The sequence below is a fragment of the Pseudopipra pipra genome, chromosome Z (assembly GCF_036250125.1).
Source record: "Pseudopipra pipra isolate bDixPip1 chromosome Z, bDixPip1.hap1, whole genome shotgun sequence".
Taxonomy (NCBI): domain Eukaryota; kingdom Metazoa; phylum Chordata; class Aves; order Passeriformes; family Pipridae; genus Pseudopipra; species Pseudopipra pipra.
Genome location: NC_087581.1, coordinates 43,348,461 through 43,373,845, shown reverse-complemented (window position 1 = coordinate 43,373,845; position 25,385 = coordinate 43,348,461). Strand labels below are relative to the sequence as shown.

Sequence of the window (25,385 nt, the reverse complement as noted above, 5' to 3'; positions counted from 1 at the left end):
TCCACAGTGTCCCCTGTTTCTGAGCATTCTCCATTCCTCCTAATGTCATCAATATTTTGCCACTACAGGAAAAATTTAAATTTTTAAGAGAGCTGCACTGTCTGGATGATGTTCTGGTGTAATTCAACCCAAATTTAATCAGTTGGTTTGGATGATTTTCAGGTTGCTTTAAATAACTGTACAAAATACAAAGCTTTTTACATTTTTTTGAACGTTCTGCAGTAAGGTTCTGCCTGCATTGCAGGCTTGGTCTCTTTGCCTCACTGTCAATTCCCCAGAAGGATATGAGTAACAAGAAAATCATGAAGGTGTACAAAAGCTTTCCTGCAGGGATAGTGACTTAAACAGTGCTGCAAAAGAGTGCTTGTCCCTAGCCAAACCTTTCCTCCAGGCCAGAGGATGATGTTGAGGGATGTGCTGTGAGCTCTTCTTAGTTGTCAAAGATGCGCCCATTGCTGAAAACATTGATCAAATACTTGGACGTGCAGCATGCAGAGAGCTGGTGCAGATTACTCTTTAGACCTTTTCTTCTCAGAGGAAGTAGAAGCAGCACAGAGAAAAACTGTCCCAGATTAAAACCATTCCATTGCACTTATTTGTGCAATGAAATAAAACTCAAACTTTTCTAAGTCTTGAGAAGGCTTTACTCCTCAGGGAAACTGAAGGGTCTCATTCTTATCCGTGACTATGCTGCTCCCTGAACTTTTTGAGAGATCTAGGGGAAGGGAGACGGATTCATTTAGCATGAGTAAAACTCAATACTGGGTAGAGAGGTTGGAATAATAAGGTAGGATTTATGCCAGACCTCCTGAACTCTTCTGTTTGCTGTAGTCAAGGCAAAGGCACCATTTACTCTAACTCTAATCCAATAAACAATTTAAATTGAACATTGAACCTCAGCTCCCACCTGCAGAGGATTTCCTCTGCACCCTGTTCAACAAATCACCTTGTTGCACATGACCTTTCTTTATCAGGGTATCAGCCACCTCACTCATGCATCTTCTAGAGCCAGTGAGGGATGCCTGCCAAGCCAAGCTCACAGTCCCTCTCATTTGTTAATGATCCTCACAAAATTCTGCAGTAACTTACTTTTACTCCTGTGACAGCAAATTGGAAAAAAATATTATTCCACAAGGACCAAGACTGATATTCTGATTAAGAGAATAAAGAATTACACTGTCAGACACAGTTGCTCAGACATAATAATGTCAGCTTATAGTTTAGCCCATTACCAGAAGATTAATTTATGACAGCACAATAAATGCAGCCCTAGTTTCCTTCCAGTGGTTAAGGTGGAAGATCAGGAGTGATTTCATTCTATTCTGTAAATCTCGAAGGTTCAACAGAGTTTATTTTTATCTCTTTACCATCAAGTGATGGTAATGATGCTCATATCTATATTTTCTTTCCAATTTCCATTAAAAATACCATGTTGAATGTGCATTTCAGCACAGTCTACCTGTCTGCCCCTCATAAGAAGAGATGATGCTTCCCCCAGTTTGGGTTATGGCATTTTACAAAAGTTTGGCAGGGACTTTAAGAGATTTATTTATCAGAGCATGATTAGGGTGACAGCTACTATAAATGATCTCAGAGAGAGGAGAGTTCTTGGAAAAGTTGTCCAGCTGAGTACAGCAATTCCTCGAGAGAACATCGGGGAAAATTCAAAAGTCAATTAAGTAGGAAGGAAAGGGAGGAGCAGAACAGCTGTACTGACATAGTGTCCTTCCTTTCTTAATCTGGTGTGGGCATCTGCTCCTATCAGTGAAATATACTCAGTATCTTTTTCCTCTGCATATCTTGGCTAGCTTAGAGTTTAGAGGTAGTTGAAGAGACTCATTCTTGGCTAGATGGTAGTCACTGAAGTAATGAGTGTGTGGAAAAATAAATGACTCAAATTGTTACCTGCAAATTGATGACAATGGGAAAGCAGTAAAACAGACCACAAAAGAAATTCAGAAGTTAAATGTCATGGTTTGAGATCCCCAAAATCTAATTCCCTAGTCTAAGCCCCCTCCTCCATCTCAACCTAGTATAAGATGTGTTTTTTTCCAGACAAAACACGAGACTCAGAATGGGGGAAAGGGAAATATATTACAATGAATATACAAATAAACATTATAATACATTATAGACACGATCACAACTATCTCTACCATGACATAAGTATTTACAATGGATCAGATCTCTTCTCCCCTCCAGATAAAAGTCCAGGAGGGAAGAAGGACAGATCCCTTCTAGTCTCTGAGCAGTTTCTCTATGGTAGCAGTCATCTGTCCTCTTCACGTGCATGCAGCTGATAGCTGGATTTCTTTTCAATACACACAAGGGGATCTCCAAGCCCCTTGGCCCATCGTCTCCAAACAAAGGGTCTTCAAGACACAAGGGGGTCTCCTTTCATCCCTCTTGGCTCTCCTTCGACTCCAAGCGAAGGCCTCACCTGTGGACTGCCAGCAGGGACTAAACTCGCTTCACCACAGGCATATCACGAAATGCAGGGGCATCTTCGTGAAAGTCCCTTCCTCGGGGGGGTTCACCCCTGAGTCAGAACATCTTGGGCAGCATTCAATTGAAAGCCTTTGCCTCAAGAGTTCTACCAGAGCTCCTGTGCTCTGTCTCAGGTTGCCACCTTGGCAGCAGTGGCGAGGGGGGGGGGGGGGGAAAGGCCAAGGTCACCCCCCTCTGCATTCCTCTCCGTCCTGGTCCAGCTTCCCAGGACGCTCTGAGCTTCTCAGCTCCTCTCTGCAGTGCATGTCGCACTTCACCCCTCCCTTCTAGGACGTGAGGGGTCTCCAAGGAGTTTGGGGGGTCTGGTTCAGTTCTTACCCCCAAAACTCTGTCCCTCTGCTGCTCTCTTTCTCTCTCTCTCTCTTTCTCTCTCTCTCTCCTTGCAGGAGTTCTTTCTCTGGTGCTGCATGCCTTTGTTGCTGCTTGGTCTTATCTCTCCTGGCTCTCTGCCACCTTCTCCAGCCAGTGTTGCTTCTGCCGCTGCTGCTGCTGTCTCTGCTCACTCACAGTGGAGAAAACTTTCTTAACTTTCAGCTGCAGGCACCTAGCCCAGCTTTATGCTGTTCCAGGTCCCCGCAGGCCCCTGCTGGGGGCTGGGGGGCCAAAGCCCCCCCCAGGGGCTTCTGCCCTCTGCTCCTCGTGGCCTCAGAACATGGCTACCACTTCTACAACCCAACTACAAGTAACCTTCTCTTCCGTTTGCTTGTGGTATGCTTACATTTCACAGGAGCGCAGATTGGACAAAACTTCAAAACTTCCAGGGGTCACCACCCCCTGGGGTTTTACCATTTTCTTAGCTTCAGGGGGGAAACCTGGTTCAAACCACTACATTAGCCCTTATCTCAGTTCAAAGCTGGAAAGGGTGGGACAGCGACACTTTTTCACAGCTTCTGGTTGGACCAGGAGTGAAGAAAATATTATTTCTCTCCCTTTGTGGACTAGCTACCTTGATGTTCTTGCCTTTTGTGATTGCTTGTCTTATGCACACATGATAAAGGGGATGCAATTAGTAGCTATGCCCAGTGAACCTGAAATGGCTACAAAAACACAGAAATTAATGGCCCTGAAGGCAGTGCCAAAAGAGTAATTATCAGATAGTTATTCTCAAGAAAATTTCACCTGAGATAATGAAGCTGCTCAAGAGGCAACTACTAAGAAAACAATACTTCCTTTTGAAAGAACATCATAAAAGAGAATGAAAGACAATAAAAGCTCTGGTTTTTTAGTTAGCTTCTCTGTCTCCTGTCTATTTATGTGTTTCCCAACACCTCGGTTTTTGGAATAAGCATGAGATGACAGAAAAGAAGAGGAGAAGGGAGAAGGGAAAAGAACAAAATAGGACGAAAAGGGACAAAACCAAAACCAGTCTACACAATCTAAAAACCTGGTAACCAGCAAAATGAAGAACTGGCAAAATCTCACCACTTCCCTTGATGAGAAGCAGGATGGCTGGACACGGCCCAGCACTCTCCCCTCATGCGTGGCAGACAACAGCAGTCACTGTGGTCCTCAGCTCCAGATAAGCAAGACCAAGACAGGGACCCAGCATTCTCGAACCTCGCCAGAAAGGAAGAGAGAGAGAGATCCCTCCTGTTGGCTTTATTTATATCTCAAGTTACGTAAAGGAATAGCATGGAATACTTCCGTGGTCACCTTCCTAGTTCCTTCCTGGTTACAAGCTGGTCTCCAGGAAGGCCTAGAGTGAAACCATCACAGGAGCTGGTTTTGAAGCCCCTTTCTACAGGAGCCTGGAATGTCTTCTGGGGAAGGCACCTTTGAGACACCAGCTGCTACAAACTCTTTGCTGGCAATAGCAAAGATGCATCTTCATATCTCTACTCAGAAAGGAAGAATGCTGAGGCTTCTGAGTTTGTTTCTGAGTTTTCTCTTCTATCTATGAGAGTTTTCATCCTTAGACATCTTGTAGCTGAGCCTAGACGTCACAGGTGAAGGAAGGAAATACTTGTGTACTTCTATTTTCTGAGGGCAAATACAGCTTTGCCCATTATGGAAACTGATAAATAATGGAATTTTGAATGACTGCTGTATTTAGGGACTTGTTTTTTCTTCTTCTCACACATCCTATTGCAAACAGACAATTTCTGGCCACTTGCATTAGATTTCAAACCTGAAGTAGGAAAAAAAAGGAAATCCACTATATATTAAAAAAATAGCATGCTGTTGTAAAGGATTGGATCACAGAAAATGTTGATCTTGCAGTTCAGTGTCCTACATAGTCCATTGAAAGTTTCACCCAGGAACTCCAGCAGCAGGCTGAAAAGATAAGCATTCCATTTTTCAGTCATCCTGGCACAACACACCTGTAGTTAATCCACTGTACACAAGAGCACTCAATCACATTCTCGAATGTCTGGCTAATAAATCAGCAGCCTTACAGTAAAAGGTCTTATGTACTAGGTTTGCCTCTTCATTAAAATCTGAAGCAGAGACACAGTTATGTCCTGAAGCAGCATTTTGTCTGCTACACCTCCAGTGGTGCTGCTGCTCACTGCCACTGTTTCCCTGACACCCAGTCCAGATCAGCAGAATATTAGAAGTGAAATGTGTATTAAACAGCAGATGTGCTCTGAGCTTAGCTTAAAGTCTGCATGCTCAGCTGGAGGCAACACTTCATGCTGAATATTGAACAATGTTCAGTATTGGATAAGTGCTTGATGCCCATTCATGAACACATTGTTTTGGAAATTCAGTGCCTTTGTTCTTGGGAAGCAGCACACAGAATTGTCTCAGACATGCTATAGAATACTTAGAAAACTGCAAACCACTGTGAGAAGGAAGACAACTGTGCATAAACTCTGTAAAAATAAAAAAAACAAAGTCAAGGAACATCAACAAATAGTTTGTCACTGGAATGAAAACTACATGGCGTTTACCAATACCCATGGAACACATCAGAGGGCCTGAGTCTACAAGACTGTGGAGAAAATGCTGGTCAGAACTTCCATGTTATTATAATTTGGTAGCTATAAAATGTAGAGATAGTGTCATCATTGTGATTGGTAACTGTGAAATAAACTCCAGGTAACAACAACAACAACAAAAATAATGTATTTATGCATTCTAGGGTCAACAGTCCTGTTTTTATTTAATTTTTTTCTGCTGCTTTATGGATTTGTTATTTATATCCTCAGCATGGCAGAGGATTTCTGCTGTAAACCTGCAGAGCTGATTATTCATTTATTTGTTAATTTACTTAAGCTATGCTTGTGTGCTTTTTGAGTAAATTAATTTTGATGTGATTCTTCCTAGGTACTGTTATTGGTAGTATAAAAATAATTAATGGGACAATGGGCATGGAGCTCCTTTTCACCAGTTCTGTGTGCATTTTGCAGGCAGGGGTCACCAGCTCAAAAGGAAGGTGGTCCTGTGTGGGTAATGGAAGCAGAGTGACCTGCTTGGGAATGCAAAGGAAAGCTGCTTGCTTTCTTTCACAGTTGAGGGAAAAGGGCCTTAACGTCACTTTATAAAAGGTCCTTTGGGTCCTATCAGCTGAAAGCTGTAATTCAAAGTTACCAACCATCATTGTCAGAATTAGATACAGGAATAGTATGGTGATAATCTGTATTTCCAGAAAAAGGTTATTCACCAGCAGCTGAAAGCCATGTGGGGCATTAGCAGTGTAAAATAACTCCACATTCAGGTCAGGGAGGATCAATAAGAGTCTGTATTACACAGTAAGACATCAGCAGGACTGGAAGAAGTTGGCAAGACCTGTATAAATTCCTGATCTAAAGATGATTCTACAATGCCCAAAAATGCTTCCAAATACTCCTGAAAGCCCTGATGGAGACTTTTTCTCTGGTATTCAACACTTAATGAAATTTAAAGTCACTTCCTTCAGAATATCACACATGATTAATAACACAGCTAGCTCCCTATGCCTCCCAAGACTGCGTGCATACGCTCTCAGAACACTTTTTGAAGGCACAATAATAGTGTTGTTATATCTGTCATGTTCTAAAAGTATAAATTAAGCCAAAAAATGTGAAAAAATATTGCTTCTTCCTGTAGAACTTGCTTGCAGGTATTTGCATTTCCTCCACTCCAGGAATGAATAAACCTTGGATTATGTCATAGGCTAAATAACAAGTGCAAAAACTCAGTTTGCATGTGGCATTCCTTCACTTCAGTAGGAAACATCACACAAGATGTTTCCTTCAAGTATACTTAAACCTTATCTTCTCACTAGGTCCTGAGTGATGCTTGCATTGATTCACTTGGGACTAAATCAGTAATTGTATACAGCCACTACTACTTGGCTGCTCTCTAATAGCATGATCCTTAAAATAAGAAAAAATAAAAAAGAAAAATAAAAAAGAAACTAATGAAAAAAAAAGAAAAATTAAGAAAAGAAAAAAGAGAAAGAAAAAATGTATAATTTGGTTTTCTCATGTGATTATATATAAAGCTATTTGCACTGAGATGCTGACATGTTGCTTACATAAATGAAATTCAGTAATTTCTTACAGAGTGATCTCCTGTTATTGCTGAAGTTAATGTGTCGAGTGCCTTTAAGTTTCATGAGAAATCATGGGTTTGCTTACTCAAGAAATAGGCCAAAAAAATTGTATCACAATCTGGTGCTGAACCTGGGAGGGACTATGTAATAGCATATTCCAAGTGGGACTGGTATTCAGAACACACACAGAATCATAGAATACTCTAGGTGCACTTCAGGATGCTCAGTGACAGTGAGACCAAAACAATTCTTTGTAGACATGTTTTTTGCTTTGGAGTAACTGGTCTTAAAATTAGTGTTCATGAGTTAAAATAGAGGTCCCAGCATCCTGAGGATCTTCGATGCTAATAGGCTCCACACCTTTAGATCACTTCTGTTGGCTGTTACTTCTGTCACATGTATATTATAATAAACTAAATGATGCTTACAAAGGAGCTGACATTACTGGTTTCCAGTTATTAGTTATGTCCTTGCTGCGAATTGAAAGATTCAAATAATTCTGGTTTTTTTTTTTTCCAAAAAGAGGGGAAAAAGTTCTAATGAAAGCTTTTAAAATTTTTTTATGGGAGAGTTATTAATACCTAGAAACTTAATCTGTTGGTTTTGGGGTTTTGTGGGGGGTTTTTTGTTTGTTTGTTTGTTTGTTTGTGTTTGGTTTTGTTGGTTTTTTTGTTGGTGGTGGTGGTGGTTTTTTCCTTTTTCTTTCTCTGCACTGTGTCCCACAATGGTATTTAGGACACCAGTAATCACCCTTTGATATTTTTCCATCACCTGTTATGAAGTGACCAAATGCCATTCACGCATTTCTGCGTGAACTGGAATCCTGTTGCCAAAGACAGGCAGAAGCACCTTTTATTCTTGGCTCTGCTAAAGAAAGACCAGATCCATGACTGAGCATTTTGAGACTAGATGATAAATAGTGTTCTGATGACTCAACATGCAAGTGCTCAGCTGGCCTTGGTGCCACTTGAGTCCCTGGAAAGTGCAGCTTTATTACCACAGAAATGAGGGACCACTCATATTGGCAGCCCTAAAGGTTCTTGTCCAACACCACCACACAAAGAAGGGCTGACTTAAAAGTTAGACCCAGCTTGAAAGTTACACTATGTTAGAAAAGTTTGTATTCAGAGAAGTTCTAAATAAATCCATGGCCAGAGTTCCAGTGCAGAGATTGTACCTCTGCTGGACTAAAACCAGAAACTTTGGGTAGAGGAGAAACAATTGTCTGTCAGTGCCAAATATTGTTTAGATTGTGGAGAGAAAGCTAAAATGACATGGAAAAATGGAAATTTCCTGCAACTCTCTGTAATGCTGATTCTTCTGCAAGATTTGCTATATGTGGGTGTGTCATGTTTGCAGTGGAAATTTTGCAGCATTTATGCAAAATCTGCAGGCATGGATTGGTAGAAAGTGCAATAATCTACCAAAAGAAAACCTTGCACAGGTCTTGTAAACATCACTTAGCAGCTAGGAAGTGCACAATAGGTCTGAGATGGTGTAAGAGAACAATAAAAAATTTCCCTAATTGAAAGGGGGGGGAAAGTGGTTCTGAAAATCTGCATTAAATCTTTTTTTGCTGATTATCTGTCTGTAGAAACATCTGCTGTTGCCTTTCTGGTCCATCACCAGATCCAACTCTGTATGGGCTTTAGCTTTTCTAACCCCATTCCCACATGCTTTCATCGTGTCTTAGTATTTCACTGGAGCTGATTGTCCCTGCTGCTGCTGTAGAAGCCTGTGCCTCCTTTTATACAACAGTTTAGTGAGGAGCTTTTCCTTTCACACAGGCTTCTTGCTGCCCCTTTGCTTGATTTCCTGTGCTCTTTGAGTTTGCAGGAGGGGACTTTTGAATATCAACTACAACTGCTACCTGTTTTCTTTGCTATTTCCCCTAAAATTCTTCCAAGAAAATCTGTGAAGTGGACAAAGCTTTTAAAAGTTATTTTGCTAGTTAGAAATTGTAAGTAGGAAAAGTTTATAAGCTTTTGTATGTTTGTCTTTTTTTTTTTAAGCTTAGTAGATGGCTTTATTTCATTCTATTTTTCTTTGGAGGAACGGTGGTGACTATTGGTAAAGAAATGATGCTAAACATGCACAAGGGAAAAAACCCCACCCACTATAATATAGTGAAACACAGAAACAAGAGTTTCTGAGATCAAACTGCTGGTTTCTGACTTCACATAAGATCAGGAACTGGTAATATTTAGGCACATACAGATTTAAGTATATGTGCTTAACTACAGTGGATATTTACTTTAAAAGAATGATGGTTATTTCACTGGCTAACTGTCTTTGCTACTTAACCAAAGCAGGCCTAAAATATACCTGCAGAAGCGTGCTGTGTAGGATTGCCCTGACCATATCAGCAGGAACAGAACTGTAAATGAAAACTCCCGATCACTATGTCACAACAGAGGAAGGAAAATACATCTTCAGTATAGAAAGCTCACATCTGAGAGAAGCCCTGTGAACTGGCAAATAATGGCATAAGCTGTCAGTGGATGCTGTTCAGCTCATTAGGACATCCAGAGAACAAGAACATATTGGGGAGACAGAGCACAATACTTAGAAAACATGCCTTGAGAATTGTTTTCTTTGTTACCAGTGAGAATAGATTGGGATATTTGTTATTGAACAACTGCTCTGAACTGCCCTAATTCAAGAAAAAAAATCAGTAAGTTCTATAAGGAAACTTATCGATTCTCATTACCTTTTTAAAAAGGTCTGAACTAATTGCAGAAAGGAGTTTGCAGTTACTTAGAGATTAAAGGGAGGAAATTCACGTTCAAGCATCTAGTGATGTTCTCAAAACTCAACTCCCAAACCACCACATTTGAAGACTGATTGTCAAATACTCTTTAAATAGGCTATGTATTTTTTACTTTTCATTGCATGTTATAATCTCAAAAGTATAATTTCTCAGCTGCTTTTGTCCTCTATAACCACAGGTCACTGATTTTTACCTATGCTACTACTGGAACTTGAAATTACTTTGCTTTCTTGTTTGTGTGTTGAAGGTCTCTGAACTCAGAGCAGGATTTGGACCAAGCTCTGCTCCCACGTGTTACTCATACATGTCTCTTCCCAGACCCATGTGGAGGCTCAGAACTACTTTCTTGAAGTAACTCTATGGTCAGCCATCAGAAATGTGCCCTCAAGCATTTTGAGTCATTCTGCCAAATTGTATTTTACAATATTTACATCTGTGACTTCTAATATTTCTGCCTGTGTGGATATGATTTCATGAATTTCTGTAAGTAAGAAGAGTTTCTCCCATGATATCTATCTATCTATCTATCTATCTATCTATCTATCTATCTATCATCTATCTATCATCTATCTATCTCCTTATCTATCATCCATCTATTATCTCTAGATAGATACGATATCTATATATAGATATGATATAAAGCATATATATATATCACTGATATGTGATATAGAGCAGGAGTATCAGAAAGAGGGTCTCCAATTCACATCCATTCTTGATTCAGCTTTGAGATGGATATAAACAGGGCAAAGAAAAATTGGAGGTGATGAGCTGGAGCAGGTACCATGGAGTTCCTGTTGTGAGAAATAAAGCAATGTTTTATTGAAGCCAGAGTGACTATGGGGGGCGAGGCTAACCCCTGTTTCTTGTTTATAGCTACTCATTGCTCAGATGTTCATACTGTTCCTTGCACCTGCACAGATTTGTTAAGAACCAATAGGAAAGGCTATTCTAATGATTTGCCAAAAATGAAGAAGATGAGGGGGGAATGGGGGAGGGAGACTTAGGGCAAAAGCAGGCAGTCTGGAGACAGTGTAAGTCCCTGAGTACCCAGCCAATGGGAAAGAGGACAGGGACCAACCCCTGCCAGAAGAAGGATAAAAGGTTGCCAGTTTTGGTGAGTGGTGTGTCTCCCTGGAGAGAGACACCCAAACCAGCTAACTAGTTTAATAAAAAGGTTTTGCTTTGGTGATTTTGTGCCCTCTCAAATTCATCAAGTAGTGAGTATTTTCTCACACTGTTGAAGGTCAAGACCGAGACCAGCATCTATCCAATATGGTAGCAAGGAATGATATTAAGCTGAATTAAATTCAAGTGTGTTACTTAATTCAAAAACTGAATTGGAATCCAGAATATCAAACATGCTGAGAAATGGGATTAAAATTCAAGCGCTTTATTCTCAGTTTTCTTAGGAATTACTGAAATAGACTTAGGATGCTCCAGAGGACTGGCTGGCGGATGTACCACATTGTTAAGTGTCTCAAGGTTGGCTTGAGGCTATTATTATTTGTCCACGGCGGTAGAAATGTACAGCCTGGAAACCGAGATTCCAAGTTTTAGGTTTTTGAAATTTCATTCTACAGGGTGGTTCCTTTATTGAACTTAATTTTTTTCTTTTTTCTTTTTTTTTTTTTAATTTCTTTCTGAAATAAGATCATTCTGAGTCCTAAGAAACTTATCCCTATAAATAAGTCCTAGTCTGGGGGAGGTTTTTAGGGAAGGTGAATGTACGATTCCTGTGCACTAACTCAGGTCAAGTGAGGACTGTCCAAAGACTGAGACCATCTGAGTGTCAAGTACAGAATTCCATGTGCTGCCAAGAATGCCCCTCAGCAATTTTGAATCTAAATGTGCCAAGCGTATGTGCTGTTCTCCCCAGGAACATGGTAGTGACATTGCACCAATGAGCAATGGGGCCCTGTAAAGAGATATGTGACACTCAGAAGGTGTTGATTTGCCTTTCTGTTTGCTGCTGAATGCCCCAGCCAAATTGTACAACTCTGAAAAGAGGTTGTAGTCAGGTGAGGATCGATCTCTTCCTAGAAGTAAGAAGTAGGATGAGAGAAAATGGCCTCAACTTGCGCCAGGTGAGGTTTAAGTTCACCTAAAGGGTAGCCAAGAGTAGTCAGCACAGGAAGATCCACCCACAGTCCCCAAATTCCACTCAGTTATGGTTCCGCTCAGGGTCTGCCTGCTTGGTCAAGAGAGTCCCGAGTAGCTCCTGAGACTGGGTTTGCACTCGGGGGTGAGGATGCCCAGAACCCGCTGAGCCTGGCGGTGGGGACAAAGGTTGGGGCTTGAGGGCTGGGAGATGTGGCTGTGGGGGTTGTGACATCACAGAGGCTGGGTCATGATGGGAGCTGTGGCCAGGGGCATCACGAGGCAGCCCCAGTACCAACACAGTTGGACTAAGGGGACCACTGAGTGCCCACGTAGGGGGAATGCTGGGCTGGATGGGGGTCAGGCTAGATACCCAGGGGCTCTCTAACCCAGAGTGAGAGTTGGGACCCCCAGAGCACGGCATAGTTCTCCCTTTGGGGCTGGGAGAAGGGGGCTCAGGGCTCTCAGTGGTGCCAGGTGTCTAGAGAATCTTTCTGGGTGGGACAGGTGCCCCCAGCCCCCTGTTCTCTCCCACCCAGACCTGCTCACCCCCTTTCTTCCCAGTAGGCCATGTCTCCAACACTGGTCCTCATTCTGGCTCTGTTGGCCACCCATGCTGGGTTGAAGCTGGACTACCAGATGGATGCAGACATGGTCAAACAGATGCTGGAACGGGAGAATTACCTACATCAGCAGATGACTCGGCTGCTGCAGGAGATTGAGGAGGGGAGCACAGACATGGTGGAAGACCCGCTCCTTTCTGCCCCGCAGCAGCATTGGCTGCTTTGGAGCCCTGCAGCAGCAGCCCTGGTCCTGCTCACTGGAGGCTGCTGGCTGGCCAGGAGAAGGAAGCGTGCCTCTGCCAGCTGCAGGGAGCAGGAGAGTTCCAGCAGCAAGGACAAAGGTGACAAGAAGGAGAGCTCCAGAAGCAAGGAGGTCAACAAGAAAGTGAGCTCCCACAGTGAGAAAAAGACCAAGGAGCAGGAGAGCTCCATCTGCAAGGAGAAAGGCGATGAGCAGAACTCCAGAAGCAACAAGAAGGTCAAGGAGCAGGTGAGCTCCAGGTACAAGGGCAAAGGTGATGAGTGGCAGAGCTCTAGCACCAAGGACAATGCCAATGAGCAGGAGAAGCTAAAGGGTCCACGCAGCAGTGTTAGCTCTTTGGCTGTGCCAGTCCCATCACCAATGGACGCATTCAAGGTAAGGCTGAACAGGGCCGTCAGCAACCTGATCTAATTGAGAATGTCCCTGCTCACTGCAGGAAAGCAGGGGTTCAGACTCAATGGCCTTTAAAGGTCCCATTCTAATGCAAGTATTCGGTGATTCCATAGCAAAACTTGTCCAGCACGAGTAAACAACTGAAGGAGCTGGTGGATGACCTCCTTGGCATATGCCGAATGTTTTCCAAGAGGAACTTCATGCCAGAATTGCACCCAGCCACTGGGACCAGCACTTCTGAAGCCTGGAGCATCCACGAGAACAGCATCAACTACCGCCTGCTCGTGATCCTGCGGCCACCCTGCGGGCATTCGTTCAGCCTGGGCCCCAAAGAGCAGCTGCCAGGAAGTTGCTCCTGCATTCGTGTGGTGCTGGAGTGCATGTGCTCGAGGGACCAGCTGCTGGGGAAGATGTGGTGCTTTCTCCACCGGTCTGGTGACCAGCTGCTGAGTGATCAGGACTCGTACCTCCTGGACACTCTGTGCACAGGCAACTATCTGGATGTGGAGAAAGTCGCCTGCTGGGTCCAAATGTTGGTGACATCAGCCTGGCTGCTTTTGCCTCAGTCACGGCACTGTCAGCTCACGGTGCTGCCCTCCTACAGGTCCTGCAGGTTCCAGCTGACAGGCACCCCAGGGAGGCAGATCACCACGGAGATGGTGTTTGCAGTGCAACAGGGCAGCTCAGGTGCCTACGTGAGTCTTGAGTAGGCAGCAGCCAGTGTTGCCAGTAGACAGTGGGGCTGGAGAGCAGCCACTTGTCAGACTCACAGCAAAGACCACCCACCAGGACAATTTCCACCTCAGAGCTGTGGACACCCTTCCCTGTCACCCAAGCGGGTGATGACGTGGTTCAAGAGGAGCTCAGCACAATCAGAGCTCGGGCAATCTCTGCCTGCCCAGTTGAACTGCAAAACATAGACCTATTGGAGGACAGAAGTATAGAAGAATACAAGCATAGGAGCAGAGAAGAATAGAACTGTGGGACCAAAGGAGAGTAGAAGACTAGAACATAGAAGCGTCAGAGAATAAAAGCGTAGGGGAATAGAATAGGAGAAGTTAGAAGTGTAGAGGTAGAGAAGAATAGAACTGTAGGACCATAGGAACATAGAAAAATAGAAGCATAGAAGTGTAGAAGCGTAGAAGAGTAGAAGCATAGTACCATAAAGGAGTAGGAGAATAGAAGAACAGAAGAATAGAACCACAGAACCTTAGAGTTGTTTGGGTTGTAAGAGATCTAAAAGATTATTAAAGATTTTCCAGGAAGGAAGGAAGGAAGGAAGGAATAAAGGAAGAAAGATGTAGGAAGATGTCTTCTCCATTGTTTGCCTCTCTGAGAAGAAAAGATATTCCTATTAATAGTTCCCAAAAGCTGACTCAAGAAGAATGGTGTTGACTGCAGTACTGAATCCATAGGCCACACTAGTTTCACAACCAGCAACATGGTTGAATTCTAAGTTAGTACTACAAAGTACACCAAAACAATCTTAGTCCAGACCTCATGGAGGGAGGATAAACATCTGGAAGCAACAGGACAAGAGGAAATGGCCTCAAACCATGACAGGTAAGGTTTAGGTTGTCTATTAGGGAACATTTTTACACCAAAAGGATTGGCACAGGCTTCCTAGGGCAGTTGTGGCATCACCATCTCTGGAGCAATTGAAATCCCTGGAGATGTGGCACTAAGGGACATGGTTTAGCAGTGGGCTTGGCAGTGTGGGGTTAATGGTTGGACTCAAGGATCTTAGTGAGCTTTTCCAACCTAAATGACTCTATGATTCTGAAGGAGACATGGCTAAAGCTACCTAGACTATAAACATGCACCTGATGTGCTACCTAGAGGAATCAAAAGAGCTCTTCAATGTGTCTTTTAAAAGTGTGTAAGGAAGGGCTTATTCTGGGTTCATGATACTTGTCATTCATGTAATGCTTTAGCACACCTGGTAGGTACTTCCTTTTAGGTGGTGGGGACTTGTCTAATAGCCATTTGTAGGTTGTGAGGATGATGTTGGCTATTTTCAGGGTAGTTTGGAAAAGAGGAGGAATGTGAAGCAGACTGATGCACCACAGGCTGGTGGCAGTCTTGAAGAAAAATGACTTGAAGAAAGAAGATCAATAGTCCATGTAAAGTAAACATGCTTGCAGTCCAGAAATCAGAAAAATGGAAACAATAAAAATTGGGAAACTTTCCTACTAGGGCTCTACAAGGTTTTTTTGGTTTTAATTTCCCCTAATGTTTCCCTCTCTTTTATCACTCACGTTTCCTGCCTTTTTCTCCCCTCACATTTCTCACCCTTTCTGCCTCATGTCTTTTGCCCTTTTCCCCTTACATGGTGCTAGAGTGCTCGTGCTTGAGGGGGCAGCTGCTGGGGAAGACATACTTTCTCCACCGGTCTGGTGACCAGCTGCTGAGTGATCAGGACTCGTACCTCCTGGACACTCTGCGCACAGGCGACTACTTGGAGTGGCAAAAGTCACCCACTGCATTAAAATGTTGGTGGGATCAGTGTGGCTGCTTTTGCCTCAGTCGAAGCACTGCCAGCTCGTGGTGTTGCCTTCCTGCTGGTCCTGCAGGTTCCAGCTGACAGGCAGTACTGGAGAAAAATGAGTCAAAGTAACAAGGTCAGTAGTCCAGAGGTAAACACGCTTACAGTCCAGAAATGAGAAAAATTGAAACAAGAAGAGGTGTCTATCTTTCCTGCTAAATCTCTACAACACACCAAGCCTGTACCCCGAAGGCTTCCAAATTACTCTGAACATAGAAACCTTTGAAAAATCCTTTAGAAACTGACAGAGAGACATTCAAATGACTGAATGCCTTAGGAAGGGATGTCTTAGTTATTTTTTGGCATTGCTGTTCTTGTTCTACATCTCTTGTAGGTGGAGATGTCATCCTAAAAAAGAAGATCCAACTGTTAATTGCAGAATTTATGCTTTTTCCTCTATGTAAAATCTATTCATTACTGTTAAATGAGAAAAGAATACTTCCTACAATAATTTGTCTTTGTAACTATAAAACTCTGTTCTAAAATAAGAAGGAATTAGACTATTGACTGGGTCTTGAGATGGGTTGCCTCATTTTTTTTTATGAGCTTGATGCAAACTATTTTTAAACGTAGATTGGTAGGAAGGGGGAAAAAAAACAACAGAAAAGAATCTGTGTCTGTTACTTTAAACATGCTAGAGGGGAAAGAGCACAAGGGAAATCAGAATCCTTTCTTGGGTATAAACATGCTGACATACATCAAATATTCATCAACTAAGTCTTTCTATTGGTGTCCAGGATCCTGTGCTTCAGAGATAAAAAGGAAAGAAAAAAAAAGCAAACACCATAAAGAAAAAGATGTGGAGTAATCTATCCCAAATTAGATGTCAGCCTGACCTCTGACACAGACTGGCTGAAGTCTTGAAGCCCTGAGTAAATTGATGGTTAAAATCTTAAATGGGATATAAAGTAATGAATATAGGTCAAAGGGACATAAAGTAATGACTGTAGGTCAAAACGTTCTGAGATGGCTCCTCAGATACAGAAAGAGAATCCTTTTAGTTTAAATGTTGCCGTACAGCACTGAGCTATGATAAAAAGAGCTCAAAGATGTCCATCCATGATTTTTTTATATATGCTTCATATGACAGTATAAGAGTCAAAGGTAATCTGTCTGGCAGCAATCCATCCATGTGCCGCCTTAGGATGTCTTTAACCAGGCTGTAGCACGTGGACAGCTAACGCAGTGACTACTGTCATTGCAGTTACTGATGTTGCTCAGATGTAGAAAATACACATCTCCATTCTTCATAGCGTCGTAACAGCAGTGGCATCCAGTAATAGAATACAAATAAAGATAAATTATAAAATAGATTATTTACTTGTGAATCCTATGAAGACATTAGTTTGGGTTTGTTATAAATATAACACTAAAGCTTGCATTTGGGAAATGAACTAACAAGGTCTCTTTCTAGAATCATAGTAAATTAGTGTGGGCACAGTCTCAGTCTCATATGAAAAAAAAGAACCTCCTCTGATTACTAATCATGAGGGGTATTTTAAAAGGTCAATAAAGTGGGAAACAGAATTCAATTCGATTTATTGGGAGCAAGAATTAGCTTATGCAAAAAGTTAAACTGGTCACAGTGAATGTTAAATATGGAGCAATTTTATTTAATTTTCAGCTCAGGTTATAAATCACTCTAAACGTAATGATCATTATATATGATTCCACTTCACTGCTGCATTACTTAAAGTTAAACACTGAGAAACTTTTTTTATGGAATCTGAAAAGGCAGAAAAGACAAATTGCTAAGCTCAAACCTTGCTTTCACTGATGAAAAATAGTTAAATGGTGACAGCAACTTACGGTTTCTCAGTGTAGGTTTTTATTAAAGACATACTATTGTGGTTTTTCATCATTGTGGGAAGTCAGTCAGTTGCACCCTTCACCTGATCAGTTACAGAGTTCGAAATCTTCTCCCGCTGTTTCTACCCACAGGCCTCCGGAAGGAGGCAAGCAAATTATTCCTTTGTCCACAATGGTGGAGGTTTGTGTAGGGTACCCAGAACACGGAGAAAATTGAGGCAAGGATCTTCCAAGGTGCACTGTGAAGTTTTCCTTCTCCAGCAGTCCCTGCTTGTTTTGTGACTTGCATTTACATAAATTAAATAAAAAATAAAATTATATGGGGTTTTCTTGGAATGCCCTTACTTTTTTTCAGAGGATGACTGTGCCTGCTCAGAAGTTTCAATAAACATACATATTATGACTTCCCAGGGAAAGAATTATCCTTTTTTCTCCAATGCCTCCATAATCAAAATATCTTACCTTCTAATCTTGTTCATGGAAGGAACCATAAAATAGAACTAATCTTGTATAGTAAATCAAGTATGAATGATAAAAACTTCAAATATTACTCTTTTTTAGAACTGGTCAACTGTATGCATTGCTTATGAATGTAATAAAACCTGAATATTTTGACTGATGTCCTTAGGAAACAATGGAGTTTTTTCAGGTTCTAATAACCAAGACATTTACTTTTCCTTGTAAATTTTCCTTCCAGTGGACTGTGTTCAAAACCAGATGTTTTTAGGATCTTTCCAAAATTTGGATATATATAAAATTATTCCATTCTCATGCAGCTTCCTTAGTGATATTGTTTATTTTTATGAAATTTTCCAGGAATAAAATTCATTCTATCCATAAAGATGGTGCTAGTAATGCCAAGGTCATGGTTTCAATCCCCATATGGGCCATTCACTTAGGAGTTGGACTCTATGATCTTTGTGGGTTCTTCCAACTCAGAATATTCTGTGAAAGCTTTAGATTTTTATTATATTTACATCCAAAGCCGAATATTGTCAGGAATTTACAGATAATTTCAGTTGAAAGCAGATTTCTCTCCCCCTACCCATCTCCATGAGTGGAAAGAACATGGGAGAGAAGAAACACTGTGCCATGGTATTTAAGGGAACAAAGAGTGTTTCACAGTCGGTCAGTGATGATGCTCTTCTCAGCCCTGCAGGTGCTGAGCCTTCTGGGAGATCCCAAGAAACAACCTTGCATCCATGTCTGCCCCTTCCAGCTCTGCAGGTCAGGGTACTCTGCTTCATCAAGCTCCCTAAGGAATCTGGGTCTCGAGTTCTGACATAATTTAGGCACTGATCCCTTAGAACCACCTCCTGGCCTCACCAGAGGTTCAAATGTTGGGTATGTTTCAGCTGAAACAGTTTGGAGTGAGCAAACTGACATTTTCCATAAAACTTCGGAGTTTTGTGAAAAGACTCACACTAAGTTCATTATATAATAATAGCAAGACTAAAAACAATGGCAATAATAATTTTAGTAATATATAGCTATGTAGCCATAATTGTACTACATCACAATAACTATGTATTTACCATAGATGTGTGAGACAATGACCAAAGTAAAGTTATATTTTCAACGCATTTGAGTAGCCCTTGGGGGTTCAGGACATACAGAATTCTTAAATTAAACACTTTTTGATAATTATCACCTGAGAAGTTAGGCAAATGGAATAGCATTTTAGTCTTTGCTTCAACAACTTTTTTTTTTAATAAAACAGATAATTAGTAGTAACTTTTGAAAACAAACAATCATTTGTAATTCTTTTTACAGTAGACTAGACTATCACTGTCTTGCAACTCCTCCTACCAATTTAGAGGTAGTGTTTAATTTGACAAATCTATTTTGAGGTGATAATAGTGAAAGTGGTAAAATTGTTCCTGGTTCTTGTGAGTTTTGGATGCAGGCAGGTTTTTGTGTTGTTTTTTTAAAAAAAATTTTGTTCTGTACTGTTATTGCATTTATTCAGCCCATTAATATCTATCAGGATGACTTTCTTGAGCAAGGAGATTTCTGGGAAGCTTTCAATGATCATTCAGACAAATGGCAGTGTTTAAATACTTATGGAAAATCAAGCTACCAGTAACCTCCAGCACACTCAGGGAGCTTGTCTCTTTTCCTGAAAATGTCACTACCTTTAAGCTATTTTTGGATGGGTTAAAGGGTGCAAAGTTAGGGTGAAATGACAAAACCCAGAAAAACTGAGAAGGTCCTAATCATCTTCCACATAGATATTCACTCCCCATCTAAGGTCCTAATTCAAAATACATCCATAGTCAGAACTCCAATAGTATATACTTAAAAATAATACACTCCATCATGTGTTCAAATGATGTGTCAGTCTCTAAAAATAACTCAGTTTTCCTCAGGCTTCTATAACATCCTAGTCAATTTACTGCATTTTGGAAATAAGTGTACTGCCTGATTTGGAAACAAAATAAAATAAAACCAAACAAATCCATTAGAGGTTAATATTTTTCCATAAATAATCGACTATAAATTTGGTAGTGCAGGTTAAAGAAAGGAAGTACATTAAATAAGAATGTTCTCTGCTGCAAAAGAATGTCAGGTAGAGATACCAATTCATCATTTTGCTTTCAGTAGTTAGTTGGATGGAATTATTAAAGTAAATTTTTCTCCATCAGCTCAATGCTGGCAGCAGTCTGAAGGGGTTTCAGGGTTGCAATGAAGCGTTAATTAATCCTGTATGTCTCACTGAGCACCAAAAGGAACAGTCATTTTGACTGATGTAACTGAACAAGGGTGAATATTTTCATCTTTAGGGCTAAGATATTAAGAGATGGAAGAACTGCACAAAGGAACAACTTGAATAGGAGGTGTGCACTAATTCCCTTCATTTTGTAGAAGCCTTTGTGGCAAGAAAGATCTGTGTCCTTCTGTCAATGCCTTTCTCAGCCTACAGAGGCTGGTAACCTCCGGACTGTTGTGCAGGATGTGGCTCTGCAGCTGGATGTCCTGTAAGGATACTGCCTGGGCCAAATGCAACCTCTTCCTCCTCCAACAGTAAGAGGCTTGTTTTTCACCCAGATTGCGTTTAAGAATTAACACTGAACTGTTCCAAATCAAAAAGACCAAATTCCTTCTAGATGTATCCCACTCTACCTGACACACAAAATCTTCAATATTGATGTGACTATTGTAAGGAAGGAAAGAATGTTAAGAGCTGCCGAGGCAGACATCCCAGGAAAGTGATCTTTGCTCCTCAGACCCTGGGGGAGATTCACAGGGAATTTAAGCCTTTGAATTCCTGTTCTTTTGTTCTGGTACCAAGTCTCTTCAGTAATTGTAGTACCAAGTGTCTTCAGTAATTGTAGACCTTGATTCAACTTTGTATTGAAGCTTAAAAAATTGAAACCTTTTTTCTCTGGACACATCCTTGGCTTGAACTTAGACATCATATTCTCAAGGATATGATGCCTTTCTAATGGCCTGTTATTGTGAAAGTACACATGCCTGTGTACTCCCTCGTCTTGGGAGAGGGAGAGAGTTGTGTGGCTAAGAGTCATAGTAGAATTTGTCAGGAATCCGTTGGGGGATTGTCTTGAGCCACAAATACAGTTGTTTGCCCAAAAGTATTTCTTTGAGTCTACTCAGAATACTCTTGTCACTCCCAAAGTAACCTGAAATTATCTATGAAATAATTTCTCCTTTTGATCTTCCCTCTAATAGAATTAGTGGTCCATTTTTCTTCTATTGCCACTTCTGTATCAGGCCAGATAGGAAATAAAATACCTGTTACCAAATGCCCTGCTAATGTGCCAGCCACAGCTGCAGCTAGATAAATGCCATTGGATTGAAGAAATTGGAATTTAATGCAATGATGGTTCAAAGGTTTTTGTCTTGGTTTATTTTGGTATTTTGCCTTTGTTTTGTTTTTTCTTTGTTGTTTTGTTTGTTTGAGGTTGGCAAGTCTATCATGTGAGAGAACGTGGACTGTGTTTTGGCACTAGGTGAACAAAATGCATGGCACAAATCCTTTGAACTGGAAAAACTGAAACATGCTTATTAGCTTGTTTTCTGATTTCCTTGTGCCTTCTTCTGTTATTAATTAGCCTGTTTCTGTCTAAAATAGCTTCTAAGGAAACATGTAAATTTTTCATTAGAATTACTCACACAATGTTTCCAAAATTCAGGAGTTCAGATATGATTCAAGATTTGTTAATCTGAGAGGAAAGTTCACTTTGATTAAAGCAGATTTTAAGTAAAACCTGCAAATAGTTCCTAAGCAAACCAAAACCAATTAAGCATGAAATATATTTGATCCTAGGTAATGTAAATAGAAATACCTTGTGATTATTCATGATAGACATCAAAAAAGAGAAAGGTATTGAAATGCTGCATAGAACTATACTTAATACAGACAGACCAACCTCATCTACCTAGACTTGTTCACACCAGTTTCCACAACCACAGGCTTTCATAATTCTTGGGTATTTTATGAAATTTGATTATGTAGTTAGACAGTTGATATACCTCCAGGTATGAAATTGCAGAGATGAACTTGTGTGCCAGACTATTCATTCTGTTTACTGTGCCTATATAGAAAACAACACAGAAAATACAGACAGAAATTTTTATTTTAGGTTCCTGACATTACCAACACTGTGCCTGAGGTTCCAGAGCAATGCTCTGCAGTATTTGCTGCTTCACAGATGGGGTCTCACAGCGGGTTCTGGCTGGCCAGCAGCCAGTCAGGGTGTGCTGACTTGGTGTTAGTGGTCATTATTTGGGAAACAGTCTGTCTGAGGAGACAGTGTCTGGTGGGGAGTCAGAGATTGGCACGTGGTAAAGTCTGTTGCCTGGGTGAGGAGAAGGATGAGGGGACTGGACTTCCCCTGGGACACAGTGTGGAAAAGAGGACATGTCAGCAGGGCAGAGAGGACATGTCTCCTCTGCAACAGCCTGGCCTGGGCTGGTTCCCATCAGATGAGCTGTGGGAACCCCATCATGGGCAGGTGGGGGTAGGCCTGGCTGTGACATGGCAGCTTTACCAGCCACCTCCAAAGATCCCTTCTGACATAACTTCATGACTCAATTACTGTCACTATCTGCCACAGAACACCAGTTTTTATGGGTCAGCACTTCACTGTATATCCAAATAGAGCCCTACATAGAGAAGAGAGACTGACATTCTTAGGCACTGAAGCAAAAGATTCATGGGGTCAGAGAGTAATGCATGCCAGCTCCTGAGCAAACGTGTAAGGCAAGGTTATAGCATGGAGATAAAGCCTTTATGGGCTGGAGTTCCTGGGAATCCATATGAAGATCCAGGGCTTTGCTAAAAGAAAATTGTACTTGGACTCACGGAAGAGACTGAAGAGAGAAGGGCAGTGGCAGCAGAGGAGCACTTGTAGCTTGATATTTTGTTCTTAGTCTTTGCTTTGTATTTCCAAAAGAAACAGTTCAGTTACACTTTAATTACATCAGCTGGACCACCCAGCAAAACGTATCACAACCCTGTATGTAAAGAAGTGACCTGATATTCTCCCTTTGTGCTTCACCTTCATCATCTATACAGCATACTTGCAAAATTTTAAAATGAAGTTTAATTATATAAATGAGAATTACCATCAATAGAGGCTGATAATAATAATTTGAGATATTTCAATTAGTTCATTAGCTTTTTCTTTGCCAAATAATTGGTAGGAAACACTGGCATTTAACTAATTATGATATTTTTTCTCTATTTTTAATTCTGTTTTGATAAACAGTTCTTCAAGGGGCAATGCAGCCTGGGGAGTGTCTTTGAGATAATTATTTGAACAGAAATGACAGTCATCCTTGTTTCTTGACACCAGAAATGGCATAGGTCTCTCTGCCTTATGCCAGGGAGGCTCCCTGTTAGAACTGATGAACCCTGTGAAGTGTGGCTCTGAGAAGACTCAAAATCCTTTTGTCAGATCAGAATTAAATTTTTGCCTCCTATATATTGAGTGGCTTATGATGGATCAGGAGCAGCAGAGGTGTGTGCTGCATCAAACTCGGGACATTTTCTGTGTGAGTGTTTTGGTCTCTGGTGAGTTATGAGGACAGGTAGCACTCTGCAGCCCTAAAAAGGTTGGGGTGGAAACAGCATCAGTCTTCACAAAAGCACTAAGAGCACGCGAGCAAAGTAATGACTTCTCTTCATACACAGATGTGCTGCTTCCTGACAGTCACTTCTGTGAGGGTTTTAGTGGTACAAGGCTAAGGCAGAGCTGAAGAAGAGGGCAGGGGACAGATGATGCTGTGGGGGCTGTTACTGACCACTAGCCTCTGGCCAATCCTGCTTCTCCTGTGGGACTTAAACCTCTCTGACATCAGCTGAAGGGAAATGAGGCTGGGCATGAGCCATAAGGGGATTTTTGGAGTGTGTCAGGAGGGACTTCATGGTGCAGTTTCTGAAGGGACCAAGCAGGGACAGGCAGAGCTGGACCTACTGGTCAGCAAGGAGGGGATGCTGGGGAGGTAAAAGTCACAGGCTGTGGTGACCATGGAGCAGTGATGGTCAGGGTCTAGAGACAGTGAGGATTAGAGCAGAGGACCTACCCCAGGCTTTAGGAAAAAAAAGAAACTTTGGCATGTGCTGAAGAAAACTAAAATAAGGGGCAAGGGAAGATGTACATGTGTTGGTGCGGATTTTCAAGGGTCCTGGTTTAAGAGTAAATGTAATGCTTTTCCATGGGACAGAAATTCAAGTACATTTACAGCCTCAGGGTAAAAGCCAAATCTTCAAGGAAAAGCCAACTAACCGCTTTTTACTGAGTAAAAAGCAGACTCAAATCATCAGTACTGAGATCTGTACTCTTGTTTTGCAGCACAAAATTTGCACCAATGTTGTACAATGTTTTGAGGAACACAGGAATTATAGTTCAGGTACTTTATCTCTTCATTCCCTCCCATGGGTTAGGCTCCCCAAATAACCCTTTTTTTCCTTGACACAGGGTCAGCAGGTGGCTCCCATGGTGCACTACATGCCGACCTCAGGAGGTGTTTGAGGTGTAGCAGAAGTGGACACAAAGATGGACAAAGTCATTGCCACTTAAAAAAGAAGGGGACACGTACACCCCACAGCTGTCCAAGGTGCTTTAAAAGGGAAATGCATTATGTAAATAACTGAAAGGAAAAGTTTAAGGTAAAGACAAAATAAAAATCCCAAAGCAACCTCCCAACAAAATGTTTCAGTTCAGATCAATCTGACCAAGGAAAATGCTTCCCCAGCGAAATTAAAAATTTTGCTCAGGGAATTTCTCTTTTAATGATGCTCTCTTTCCTATGAATGTTTTTTAGCTAGTAGCTCCCAAAGGTCTTTATTAGGTACTAATTTCCTATAAACTATTAATGAGACACTGCTAAGTCCCTTAGGTCATGCTGAAAAATCATATTGGAAATAATGGCAAAATCATTTTGGTTTTATATGTGTATATATATGCACTGGGAAGGAATAGATACAGCTCTAGGGATCATACTCAATCCAATTACTTTGAAATTACTCAAAATGATGACTGAAGTTGCTGTTATCTGTAGTAATTTGTCTACAACTTTATGGGTTACTAACCTAAATGTTGACGATACACTTCAGCTCAATAATAATTTTTGTTAAATGTGGTGTTAAATCCAAGCTTTCACTGATGGTGGTGAAAGCTGTGGCTTGAAAATGGGGTATTGTCTGATTTGTCCATGAATTGGTACATGTAGAAGTTTAACAGTTTTTGTTCAATTCTAGTTTTTATAAGACTGCAAAGTGTCAAGGCCCAGAGACAGTATATGTTGTGTAAATGACATCTAGGCTTTCCTGTTCCAGCCACAGCTCATAATCCACCACATTTCTCTGTCCCCTAAATCAAGGTTTTTTTAAATACCACAGTCCTCATTTTTGGCTCTTGCCAAACAGCTCCTCAAGACAACACTCCAAAAAAAGGATCAATTTCACTTGTTCTCCCCATTCCTAAGTC

At 41.4% G+C, this 25,385-nt stretch overlaps 1 protein-coding gene and 1 long non-coding RNA gene across 4 annotated transcripts; one reads left to right on the top strand and one right to left on the bottom strand.

Moving 5' to 3' along the window:
- Nucleotides 1–11,130: 11,130 nt before the first annotated feature.
- Nucleotides 11,131–12,030, bottom strand: LOC135406829 (uncharacterized). Its single transcript, XR_010426510.1, has 2 exons — nt 11,863–12,030; nt 11,131–11,292 (listed from the first exon to the last, which is right to left on the bottom strand). It is a non-coding gene; the product is annotated as an uncharacterized LOC135406829 (long non-coding RNA).
- Nucleotides 11,229–17,750, top strand: LOC135406827 (inositol 1,4,5-trisphosphate receptor-interacting protein-like 1). Of its 3 annotated transcripts, XM_064641288.1 has the most exons (4): nt 11,229–12,190; nt 12,426–13,058; nt 13,190–14,639; nt 15,098–15,282. In XM_064641288.1, exons 2-3 carry the CDS (start codon nt 12,429–12,431, stop codon nt 13,784–13,786), a joined length of 1,227 nt encoding a protein of 408 aa, XP_064497358.1. In that variant the 5' UTR covers nt 11,229–12,190; nt 12,426–12,428; the 3' UTR covers nt 13,787–14,639; nt 15,098–15,282. The 3 variants fall into 3 exon arrangements, with proteins under 3 accessions (XP_064497358.1, XP_064497359.1, XP_064497360.1); XM_064641289.1 differs by lacking the exon at nt 15,098–15,282 and adding an exon at nt 17,563–17,750 and having other exon boundaries at nt 11,229–13,058; XM_064641290.1 differs by having other exon boundaries at nt 11,229–13,058; nt 15,103–15,282.
- The last annotated feature ends 7,635 nt before the right edge of the window (nt 17,751–25,385 follow it).